Here is a 13168-nt window from a genome sequence, read left to right as displayed (position 1 = left end):
GCTGATAGGGTGAGATGAAAGTAGGTGTTAGACAAGGCTCATGTGGAGCATAAACAGCAGTTTAGGTCAAATGTTTTGTTTCTGCACTGTAACTTCTATGCAACACAAATCTGCATTGCAAAGTGTGTTTCATCAGGAGACAACGGGAACACCCTCAGCACAAATCTAAGTTGGTTTTAAAAAGAGTAAACCCCAAAAATTATATAGCTATTGAAGCAAATGTTACACAGATTTGCAGAAGGATTTAGAAATAGTTAGGCAACCTTAATTTGGGAAGACTTGGAATACCACACGACAGCATACAGAACAGTAAAATCTCTGCCATTTTTTTTTATATAAACCTTTCAACAAACCAAGTAGGAAATTGCTACCGTACTCCATTAATTTGTTGCTCTATGCATTGATGGCAATTACATGTTCAAGGAGTGTTGCAGACTCTCTTAACAGGCTTCTGACCATTTCACCTACCTGAACTTACTTTCTAAGCAATCTTAATAGCCCCAGTGCAGAAGCATTGGAATTCTGGCCACCCAATCATTTTTCAACATTTACTACCTTTTTACTGTAAGTTTCCTGTTTCATTGCCTCAGGGTTATAAGGATGAGAAGTCCAAGACCCACCCAATACAGAAGTAAGTCCAAGATCCCAGTTTAGTGATGCATTGCCAGTGCCATTTAAAGCAAGAACCAGTACAAAGTGCAATGGCACTATATGAAAAAAAAACAGTTTGAGGCTGCTGCACTAGCCCTCTCTTCAGGTAATATCTCAAAATTCAGTACTGTTGTGGGACATTGCAGGTGTATAATTACTGTTCCATTTGCCTATATAGTCATTGTGTACAATTAATTATTTTCTAGTACAAGTGAAATTTGAGCACCTAAGATATTGCAATTGAACTTCACATACTTTAGCATGAATTACAAGAGGATGGTTGAAAAATAACACCTTAAGCAACAGTGGAGATTAGAAGTCAGACTTCCCCTCACTCCCAGTCATGTAGGTAGAACAAACCCCTAACAGAAACAGTCAAACTGACACTGGACAAAATGCTTCAGAAAGGCCCTTCTGCTTACTGGTTAAAACAAATATGCAATAAACTCAAAGATTTCAAATTCAACTTTTGCAACACATAACCCCAGCATTTTAAGGCTTTTCTAAGAGCTCATTGCAGACCATCAGATGTTGTTTAAAATGAAGAGCTCAAAGACTAGCAGGCAAGTCTTCTCTGTGTCTCCTTCTTGATTACATATGAACTCAAGGTTCCAAAAAGCTGAGAAACCAATCCAACAGTGTCCAGCTCTGGGGATGTTCAATTAAAACAGTTCCAAACTGAACTATGCAGTTTTATTTTAGGTCAATAGACACGCAAAACTAATATGTAGGAAAGCGATTCCTCAACGTAATAAGAAACTGGTAACTGCATAATTTTCATCCTATTCTTTTTAAATTTCTATACAAAAATAGAACAATACACATCCGTTGCATCTGCCACCGCTGGGATTAGAAACTTGGGACAGTGGAGATCAAAACAAGCAAGTCATGTTAGTTTTAAACAGGAAATAGGTGTAATCAATCCAATGCATGACTTCAATTGTGCAGTCTTTGGGAACTGACAGGGTAATGTTGTAAATATGTACACCCCACACTAGAAAATTTCCAAAACGATAAAATCTTCCAGTACAGGAACATAGCGTAACAGTTTGGCAGGTTCCATTTGTTTGGAGAACCTAGTTTTATTTATGGTCAAGGGACTGAATGGGACTCCTGTAGCAGCACAGGATTTTTAAACTTGACAGTGGATGACAGCCTATATGATTACAATCGTTTTAGCACCAACCAGGCAGATTTAAAAAAACAAAATTTGTTACTTCTGGAAGACTCTCAAATCTATACTTTGATAAAACGCTTCAATTTTAAAGGGAAATAACTTTTACAATAGCAAAGGGGAGGTCACAGTTCAATTCAAGTTGTTAAAGAAAATTACACCAACTACATTATGGATGGTCACTTGGCAGAATAGGCGTTTGCAACCGACAAAGGCCTCAGTCATATTTGTAAAGAGGAGCAAATGACAGACATCAGACACTAAGAGGACACCTGAAGACGGCACCTCAAGAGTTAAAATGCTTCATGAACTCTGCTGCATAGCTCACTTGCCTGAAATGCACCTTTCCAGAACTTGCCTGCTCCTGAAATGGAGTTTGTTCAAAAACCCAATTGAAATATTAGCTGCCAAGTGTTTGCACGTTGTACAATGATCCATATATTAACCTTAAACAAATAAAGTCAGTTTTCCAGGTTAATAAATTCACCAATTCTCCAGCTCTCAAGATGCTACACAAGTTCTGCCAATTTATTTATATTTTCATGGAGGTATCAATTAAGTTTTCTTCTCCATTTGTCTGGAGTTATTCATTCAGTGCATTTAAGGGTGGGTTGCTTGCCTTCTGATGCCCTTTAACCTGGATGAGATGGCACATGGGATAGGGGTGGGGGGGAAAACTAAAGGCTCCCACATTTCCTTTGATATTTTCTTCTTGCAAGGAATAACGGCCTGCCATTTGGCAACATAATTTGGAGCTCAGAATTGAGGGCATGTAAGGTAGGGATGGACAAGAATCAAACCTACAGCCGCACCACTCATGCACAATATTGCTTTTCCTTTTATATCCTTCACACTTAGTCTAGAATAGTTCATGAATCTACACCTATCATAAAGGGATATACTTATGTCAAAAACATTGATAAATGGAAAACTAACCAAGTCAGTGCATAAATGTCACCGCAGATTGTTGACATATCACTGCCCAATGGCAATATACAATCCATGAATTTTTAACAAGCAATAGGCCTGAACAGCCAGAACTCTGTTGTGGCCCCAAGAGAACTAAATTTGAAACTTCATAGTCAATGGCATAATTAGGCACCAAATATAGCTTTGCTCTTTGGTATTCAGTGCTTTTCTTCATTGAAGAGAAAATCTCCATTCAGCTAGAATTCATAATATTGTAATCAGTTATGAAGTGTCTTGCTACAAGTCCTTCATGGTCTAGACAGTGAAAGATAGGCCAGTAGTTTCAATGGATTTCTCGTCTCTGGTTTTCTAGTCTTCATTGAGGTGTTCCACTGGGACTGAATGATATCAAATCCTCAAGGGCCTTTTGAAGTGGAAGCACACGTCGATCTTCTCCCCCAACCATTGTTTCAAAGGGACTCATACAATTTTCTGTAGATTGCTTAAAAACACAAGAGTTGTTAAATTTGTATACATTTGCATTAGCTGAACAAAATTAAAAATATCCAGAATTTTCTTTAGGCATCCAATTTAAGGCCTGAAAGCTTTAAAGCAAATGATATCTGCAGTGGAAATCTAACTGTAGGAACAAAGCACATTGAGCAGAAAAAGATTCACCTTCCCACAAAAGTCCAAGATTGAATACAAGGGGTGAAAATTTTGCCTTGTAGAGAGCAAGAACTAAACTGCCTCTCAGCACAATGACAATGAGTCACACATACTAATCATATTCCAGGTATAAAGCAAACAGTCGAGCAATTTCAGGTAGGAAGGCAGTTTTTCAAAACCATCCTTGGCACCTCCAGGCTAGGGAGGAAGAAAAGGAAGACTTCACAAAGCTGTGATGTACACCTTCGATTATAGATCCACCTCCATTTTAAATGCACTCAGGAGAATCCAATGCAAACATAGACTGGTGAGAACCCCAACAACACTTCCCAGGCTAAGGTTTAAAACAGTAACCTGGACAAGTTGCTCAACTACATTGCACTTGCTTACCACGACTATAGGAAAGAGTCCACAAGCACTATGTATAGGCAAAAAAAAAAGGATGGCAACCAATGATAGGAATATTGAAAGTATGGTAGGGGGCTGGAAACATAGAAGATCATTCAGCCCTCGAGTGGCTTCTGCCATTCAGTTAGAACATGGCTGAACCACATCTTACCTCGATTCACCCACGTTGATTTAGTAACCCTTAATTCCCATGACTAATAGTAAAAAAATCTATGCCCCCTTGTTTTTGTCACCCTCACCAGAGGAAATCTATACTCAGGGAAATACACATCTAGTCTAACAACCTGTCCGTTAATAGAAGTGGGCCAGAGGTGAAAAAGCATGGGATAAGTGATTATGGTGAATATTGCAGAGGTGAGGTGAGCAAAAGACAGTGAATTATGGCTACGGTCACAAAGGAAACTCTGGAAACTGAAGGAGTTCAAGCATGGTACATGGAGGAAGGAATAGGCATGGATTGGATTGTGACAATACATTTAAGGTCCTAAAGAGAAAATTATCTATGCACCACCATGCATGAAATACACTACTACAAGATATAGCTTTAAGGAAGGGGAAGAATTCCAGAAGGGTGAAGAACAGCAACAATCCAGGCCACTGACCTGTACTTGATGACTTATTTCAGAGCAGCATTTGCTGAGACCTGAAAGTGAGTCATCTGCTGAATGCCTGGGCAGTGATGAGAAACAGTGGAAAGCAAATCAGCTTAATTACAGCAGTGATCATTTCCTTACCACACTATGGAGAGTAGTTCCTGCAATCAACAGATTATTAACTGAACTGAAGGACGGAGTTCCTTGTGTGGCTGAAATGGAACTAGGAGCCGGACCTAGGAAAGGACAAAGTAAACAAGAATGAGGAGCAATATGAAGCAGAGAGATAAACATATTGAAAGTCCTGACTCCTAGTGGGCACAGATAAAATATGTCTCTGACAGCAACAGTACTGACTACTGGATGAATGGCATTTTCTTGCCATCACTTAACAGAATGGGTGTTTTTGCTCATCTACTCTTGGTATTTAACTTGTCACACTGAGGGCCACCTGGAGAGACTATGAAATTGTACATTGGACAGTAGCTCTGTTTCGTACGAAATAAAATTACTATGGCAAGTATGTCATTAGTCCTCACTCTAGTTCTTTTTTTAAAAAGAAAATTAAGCACCAACATCTCTTTGGCCATCCATCTTGGTTGATTCTCCATCATCGTTACCGTACCCCCGCCCACCGCAATACTTGGTTGAACACAGCAAACAACTGAAACAATCAGAACTGGCTACATGTCACTGCGCCTGACAGTGCAGAAGAGCTGAATTAAAGCTGACACAATTTGATCTGACAAGTTCACTGAAGCACTGCAGGTTAATGAACTTCTTGGATGCTAAGGAGTTGAGTCCAGAAAAAAATTCAACCTTATAATACATATAAAGATGTTTGTTACAACAGAAGTTACTGGAGAATTGCAATAGGACCCAAGTAGCATTCAATTACTGATGTCATAAAAATGTGAAGAGTTTAGTGTGTGTATTTTAAACAAAACCACAGATAAATAAAGGAGGTCACAAAAGATAGTTTCAATCATCACTACAGGAGTCCCTCAGGGCACTGTCTAAGTCCAACCATCTTTCAACTGCTTCAATGATCTTCTCTCCATCATATAAGGTCAGGAGCAGGGATATTTGCTGATGATTTCATGTTCAGTATTGTAGCTCCTCATATACTGAAGCAGTATGTGCCATCATGCAGCAAGACTTGGGAAACATTCACGTTTGGACTGATAAGTAACAAGTAACATCCATGCCAGGCAATGACCATCTCCAAAGAGAGAATCTAACTATCTTCTCTTGACATTCAACAGCATTACCACTGCTGAATCAACCATCAGGAACACCCTCGGTGTTACCATTGACCAGAACTTAACTGGACCAGCCATATAAATACTGCGGTTACAAGAGAAGGTCAGAGGCTGGGAATTCTGCACAAGTCAGGAATGTGGTGGAATACTCTCCACTTGCCTGATTAGTGCAGTGCCAACAATCAAGAAGCTCAACACCATCCAGGACAAAGCAGCTTCTTAATAAACACCCCATCCACCACCTTAAAACATTCACTCCTTCCACAATGGCTGCAGTATGCACCATCTACAAGATGCAGCACAGCAATTCGCCAAGCTTCTTTGAACAGAACCTTCCAGATGTGCGACCTCTACCACCTAGAAGAACAAGGGCAGTGGGCTCAGGGAACACCACCAAGTTCCCCTCCAAGCCGCACACCATCCCGACCGTGGAAATACATTGCTGTTCCTTCACTGTCACTAGGTCAAGAATCCAGGACACACTTCTTAGTAGTGGGCACACCTACACCACAGACTGCAGTGGTGCAAGGCGGCAACTCACCACCACCTTCAAGGGCAATTAGGGATAGATAGGCAACAAATGATGGCCTTACTAGCAATGCTTGCATCTTATGAACGAATGGAATAAAAACCTGGTATTTCAGCCTGCTCCAGGACATCTTCAGTTAATTGCTTACTGAGAATGAGTGAAGGCAGTCAGATCTGGTCTGGTCAGAGCTAATTGATCAAGGGACAAATGCTGCATTTGGATCCAAATGGCATAACTGTTTTAGCTGAATCATATAGTTTCTTCTCTGAAGATACACCTGGGCCTGCCAAGGTCAAATAAGACTACACGTGCTCCTTTTTGCTTAATTAAACACTATGACTTGAGTTCAGGCGATAAGCATACCAACTAGAGTGAGGAACGAAGGCATCAGACCAGGGAGGTGCAAAGGTTCAACCAATCCGAGCCCATGGAGCTGCCATTACTGGCCTTCAGGAAAAGTAAGCTATGGTTTTCTCTAAAAAGGGCAGGTGTGGATGTAGACTGGCTCAGGATTGGCCTTAGCTGTGGCACTGCACCACTTGTAGTCAGAAGAGACCCAGTCTAGATCCTAACTGGCAGAATGGTCACTTAGTGCCTGACAGCACCCATGAATCTGCAGCCACAAAGTCGGTCAGTTCTTTGAGGATGGTAAAATGTTTGGAGAGAGGGAAGCAAGCATGACATCCGCTGCCAAGCGGAATCATGAAGACTGGTTTATCAGAATGTATTTATGCTGTCAGACACCAAAAAAAGAACTCAATGGAACTAACACTTCCAAGTCTCATCAATATTCTTCAAAAGCTGCAAAATAAAATTTTTATTCCATTTTTCTGGTCCTAGCTCACAGATTCCCAATCCATTGGGCTGAACAATTTGAAGCCTTCACCAGTGGGTTGCTAATGGTGTATTTGACCAAATATTCAGTCACCATCTCCAATGCAGGGGAATGAAACTCCTCTGTACTCGTCACCTGTTGTATCAGGTACATGAATCTCAAAATAAGCCTGAAATGTTAAACCTCAGCAGATACAAGGAAATCCACCAAATATTTCATCCCACCAATTCTAGCCTGGATTCAAATTCAAATCAGATGCAGGGCTCATTTGTTCATATTTTCACCAACTAGCCCAGTGCCTTCAATATACACCTGAATTAGAACTTGGCATTAGATGAACAAAGTATTCTTCATAAGCTGATTTAAAAAATCTAGTGAATATGCTGTGGCTTCTGCATAGACTAAAAGCACAGTTGCAATAGTCAGCTGCAAACCTGTGTACACATGAAATTACTGATCTAAACAGGTAACTGTAGGAACTGCAGATCAGGATAGTTGCAAATATCAGGCTAACAGGATGTCCAATTCTCACTTTCTAATAAGTTGTTCTGAACACCTGCAGTATAATGGTCATGCACTAGACACAGGGCTACTTAGTGTTCAAATTAGTTTCTCAGCCACCCGAACTGCACTTTTATCATTCTAATCTTTTCTGTTTGACACACACCAATTCGTCGTTTGATAGAACAGAACTTGAGTATTGCTGAAAAAGAGACATGTCTAAGCTTTTCACTCATCAGGACGCTTCGCAAGAATGCCAATATAAAGGGAAAACAACAATTTATAGTGTATTGAAGAGTGCTGATTGGTTAGCTAATTGCTGTTCTGTCTGCCTGTCTTTGCAGATAGAAAGAACATGTATATACATTACGCCTGTTTCAGCTAAACAAAATAAGTGATAGCCATTCACTGACTCATTCCTCAGGGCAATGCCTTGACCAATCAGGGTCAAGCTGCCTGGTTTAAACTTCAAACAATGCTCGGCAGTTAACTGTCAGTCACCATCATGGGTGTATTCTCCATGGCAACATCACTAGCCAACCAATCAGCACTCTCCACAAAGTATATATTGTTGTTTTCCCCTTATATTGGTATTCTAGCGAAACATCCTGATGAGTGCAAGGCGAAAAGCCTTTTTCAGCAATTCACACCAATTCCCAGCTTGAGAAGCATGCAAAAATTTCATTTACCTGAACTATTAGTCTGTTGAAGCATTTCCTCTTGTGGAATTGGATGAGCACCAGTTGGTGAAGGTTGCTCACTCACTGGACTCTTCATTTCCACATCTTCAAATTCCAATGGAGATGACGACAGCTCCGATTTCCTAACATCATGTGTAGAATTTTTTTTGGTGCACATGGATTTGGCATCATACCCATTATCATGAAATGGAGACTGTGGTGTCTCTGGCAAGTCACGGACACAGCTCCTGGGCTGGAGATACTTTGCAAAGTCAGGTGAAGCATTCACCTAGGGCACACAAGAGAAAAGTCTTAGAAAAGCTGCTGAATTTCCCTCAAGTATCATCCTCTCCCAGATAGCAGACAGCCTCAAAACCAAATCAATATTACCAAGATCAGACCTTGGCAACTGAGGCTGGATGAAGTGGTTTCATCTCAGCTCAATTTCTGAAGAGGGAAAATAATTCCACCTATCCAAGACAAAAAAGTTCAAGCGTTGGCTCTTTAAACTTCCCTAGATTAGGCCCATCCTTGCTCAGCAAGATATAAAGGAAGAGCATTCACCAATCGTTCAGTGTCCATACTCTAAAGCTCCCCATTCTCATCCAATTCCCACCACCAACCCCCTCACTCCCCATTCTTCTTTTTCAAGTAATTATCAATCCATGTTTCTACCTCAATAGCCACCTGAGACAAATCATTCCATGTTCTGGTATGACTATTTCCATTTGGCAAAAGGCTGGTTGTTTATGCTCCATATCCTCTATCTTTAGGTAACCTTTGCCAAGAGTGATTGAGTAACTTCCTCCCAGCCCTCTTCCAATATCAAATTTCCAAGTGGCACAGTGTGGATTCTGAGCACAGCCACTCATAGTACAGTTGACAATCTTTGGCACTAGATTAGAATAGAAAACATTTTAAAAATGCTAGTTAAGAAATAAAGTCACCAACTATTTCATCTTACCTCTTCAGGGCTCATTCCAGAACAGGCAGCCTCTTGTGCAGTGCTAGGCAGAGAAAATGCTCATTAGAAATCACAAAGGAAAGAGTCATATATTGAACAACTAGCTATGCAGCACGTTTGCTCCATTGGCAGATATCACTTCCTTCTAATTTTCAAATGTTCTTCAAACTGCTCAGTGCTCCCGACAGCAGAAAAGTTGAACTATTCATGAACTACATACATGAATCTGCATCCTGCCACTGTGTAGCACAGGATTTAACAAAACAAGTGCTTTAGTACAGACACAAGATGATCTCACCCAAAAATCAAAACGTTAAAATTTTAACTAGACTTGGAATAAATGTGATAACTACAGCTTAACAGATCAATTTGCCATGCTTAAAAAAAACTGAAAATGCCCAGTGGAGAAACAAACTACAAAAATGCATCCGTCATCCAATAGCATAGTGAAGAGGTGGTCCTCTGATAACTAGATATAAGCAATTAAGTTGTTCAGGGACTAAAATATTCCTTTGCTACCAGTTCCAGGTTCCAGAGAGAATAAAGCTATACTCCTATAGCTGTTGCTTGGAACAAGAAAAGCCTCCAAATTATTCATTCATTCCAATTGATGTGCACATAAAAGAGTAAGAATATAATAGCTGGTTCACTGTTTTATCCCCACCACAAAACAACAGCATTGGCCCCAGCTTTGTGCACTCTGTAATAGATGGATTCAGAATATTCTATGCAAAAGCCATTCAGCCCAATTAGTTTAAAAGGTAGATCATCTGCATAAGTGCTTTAAAAAAAAATCTATCCAGGAGACACCTTCAGTTCAAAGAAAATAAACAACTGTTATCCAGAGTTGTTCCGATAACAACCAACCCATGTGTATTCCTGGATGCCTCCATTCATTTGAACAGAAGTTGATTTTTCAGACTGGCCAAGAGGGGAACCCAAAGTTGTTATTGGTCTGGCTTCTACTGTTGGCCACCAGGAAGTGGCGGCATTTTAAATGAAGAATGGGTCACAGCGCAGATTAAAATGACCAAACAAAGCAACTTCCTGACTGCAAATTATTTTAAATTTTAGGAATGCCAATTTAAAAGTTAAGAACACCACATTACCTACTCAACTAAACACACTAACTTTCAAACTGACAGACAAGATCAAGAGAAGTTAAGTCAATACTATGGCCCAGCACTGTTTTCAGAGACCAACAGGACTCCAGGGACCCCGAAAATAGAAGCCAGCATAAATATTCATCTCTAGTTTTTCATATATAGAAATAAAATACAGTGAGGTAAGCAAGACTCACCTCTGTCCAGCCATGGAACTGTTAGAGCTTTTCATTGTTAGAGGCGATTCAGTCTCTGGCAAGATTTCTGAAGCCTTTCTTTCTGAAGTCTGTTGATTTGGCCCATTACCTATACAGGATATGGGAGAGGTAGGGGCAGTGTTGCACACATCTTTCGTAGGGAGGTACTGTTCTTTCAGTTGCTGTCTTGATGCCAGATGGATCATAGAAGTGTTGGGTGATGCTGTACAAACATTAGTTAAAATGAGTTTATTTGCGATCTCAAAGTCAGTCAGTCACTTCAAATCTCTACGCATCGAACAACTTGCATTCAAGCCTAAATTTTGTTGCAAATTTGCTACTTGGAATATACTGAAAGCACAAAGTACTATCCTTTGTTTTGGTATGGAGGCTCCAGAAATGCTAGATCAGTGTTGAGATTTACCTGGTCTGCATTGGAATTCCTGATCCTATTACAATTAAGGAACATTTTTAAACACTGGAGGTTGTCGGTATCAACCAGTTCATTTGAGAGTGTGTTTAAAGCACGTCAGAGCTAGATAGGACAGGAAGGGAAGGATTAGAACCAGATTCAGTTGCAATTGCTGTGCACAGATTTGACTCAATTTTCAACCAACTGTTGATTTGATGTGCCTATTTGGTATATGTTCCCAAAGTTATACATTGATAGTTTACAAACACCAATTTTTCCATGTCATCTTATTTATCTGGTTTATTTCCTTCAACATTGGTTTCAACTCTATGCTTGTGATAATTTGGCTATTCCTTGGCATGAATGTCTTAGTGTAGTGGTTGCGACAAGTGTACTAATAATCCAGAGAACAAGTTCAAATTCCATCATGGCAATCTGAGAATTTGAATTCAGTTAAGCTTTCTAATGCCCTTGGAGAAGAAAATCTGTAATCCATATCTGGTCCATATGCCACTCCAGTCCCACGCCAACATATTTAATCTAGCAGGTCACTCAATCGCATTAATCACTACTGTGGCAGTTTAAGAGTACAGCCCATTAATACCTTCTCAGGACAACTAGGGTTGGGCAATAAAAGCTGGTTTTGCCAGCAATAGCCACATCCCAGGAATTAATTTTTTTAAATTGCCATGTGAACACATTAATTTGTCTTATTTTTCTGTGGAATTACCACTGTATAGAAATACAGCAAGGACGAAGGTTGTAATAATTTAATTTACTTAAGAGGGGCATTGAAGAAAAGAGACACGTTTAAGCTTTTAGTCTTGCGCTCTTCAGGACACTTTGCAAGAATACCAAAATAGGGAAAGACAGTTTCTCTAAGCATCTATTAAACCCAAGGTTGTGCCAGTTTTCATTTCTAAACGTATTGATAATGCTAAAGTGAGACAGTCCCACGAGCGAGCTAGCGTTTGAGATGAGATTGAACAGATTGGTAATAGGGTTACTAATTTATGCTGTGGCCTACACTGCGCTTGGTCTGAAGCACACAAATTTCTTTCATTTTTCAATTTCATCTGTTTATGTTGCTATATTGCTTCAATAAATGACTGCACTATAAACAGTTTGAAACACACCCCCACCATAAATGCACTTAAGCGGGAGCGGTTCGGCAACACAATGATGCCACTGAACACGTAACATGACCACATAGTCTCAAAGTTTGTTCTTGCGCATGGTTTCAATTTTGGTGTGCCTTCACCCCAAATTAAACAGGAAGTAGTATGTGCTGAGTTCGAGCCCCTCTACTCTCAACTATCCCACCACAAACCAGCGTCCACTGAAGATGAAGAATCCTTGAAATCCCATCTAACTGATCTAGCGGGACTCCGAATGACCTGTCTGACTTTCACATGCAACATGAATGTCTTACAGCATTGTGAGACCTTAAGATCATCCCAGATATACAGATCAGTAAACCTGACAAAGGGACGGGAATAGTCATCCTTAACAAGCGGACTGGATCAACAAAACGCACGCCATTCTTAATGACAGGTCCAAACTCATATCCATTGAACCTGCAGCTCAACATGACCAGCCTTGCTTGAAAGTAAGCTAAGAAAACGCTTTCTGGACTTAGGTAAGAGCGATGAGCTACTGCATGATATATACGATAGGGTTTATCCTCACAGTTATTTACATCCATGTATACATGGGTTGCCCAGGGCACACAAAAGTGATGGCTCATCTTATCTATGACTGGTTCTACACAGCATGAATTGGTCAAATGGTTGGGTGATTTGTTACAACCAATTTTGACCAAGTTTTCCCATATATACAATGAAGGAATCCTTCACATTTGCGAAGGCCATACAGGGTTTGCATATCGATGGAGATGCTGTACCCATGTGCTCATTTGACAACGCTATCCCAGTCACCAATGTTCCACTTAAGGAAGCCATAGATATTTCTGCTGCAGCACTATATCACAGTGATCTAGGCCCACCACCATTGCATAAATCAGTATTTATTTAACTTATGAACTCGGCAACTCGTGCAGTTGAGTTCAGTTTTAATGACATCATGTGTGCCCAAATAGATGGTGTTGCCATGGGATCCCCTCTAGACCCAGCTCTCGCAAACATCTTTGCTGGGTTCCATGAGAAATGCATCTTAGATAGAATGACACCTAACCTCCTACCCCAAGCATATTTCCAATATGTGGATGATACGTTTGCTATATTTAAATCCACAGCTGCACGTAATAATTTCCTTACATGTC

At 40.3% G+C, this 13168-nt stretch overlaps 1 protein-coding gene across 2 annotated transcripts in view; it reads right to left on the bottom strand.

Moving 5' to 3' along the window:
• Positions 1-315: 315 nt before the first annotated feature.
• The window catches only part of dlgap5 (discs, large (Drosophila) homolog-associated protein 5), a 50483-nt gene continuing 37630 nt past the window's right edge, over positions 316-13168 (bottom strand). For both annotated transcript variants that reach the window (XM_078531612.1, XM_078531613.1), the window contains 5 exons: positions 10476-10698; positions 9176-9218; positions 8221-8500; positions 4546-4640; positions 316-3236 (listed from right to left, as the gene is read on the bottom strand). In XM_078531612.1, coding sequence (XP_078387738.1) covers positions 3111-3236; positions 4546-4640; positions 8221-8500; positions 9176-9218; positions 10476-10698 — 767 coding nt within the window. In that variant the 3' untranslated portion in view covers positions 316-3110. The remainder of the gene's footprint in view (positions 3237-4545; positions 4641-8220; positions 8501-9175; positions 9219-10475; positions 10699-13168) is intronic.

The sequence above is a fragment of the Cetorhinus maximus genome, chromosome 29 (genome assembly GCF_964194155.1).
Source record: "Cetorhinus maximus chromosome 29, sCetMax3.hap1.1, whole genome shotgun sequence".
In the NCBI taxonomy this organism is placed as follows: Eukaryota; Metazoa; Chordata; class Chondrichthyes; order Lamniformes; family Cetorhinidae; genus Cetorhinus; species Cetorhinus maximus.
Note: the sequence above shows the minus strand (reverse complement) of the source record. Positions and strands in the feature narration are given on the sequence as shown.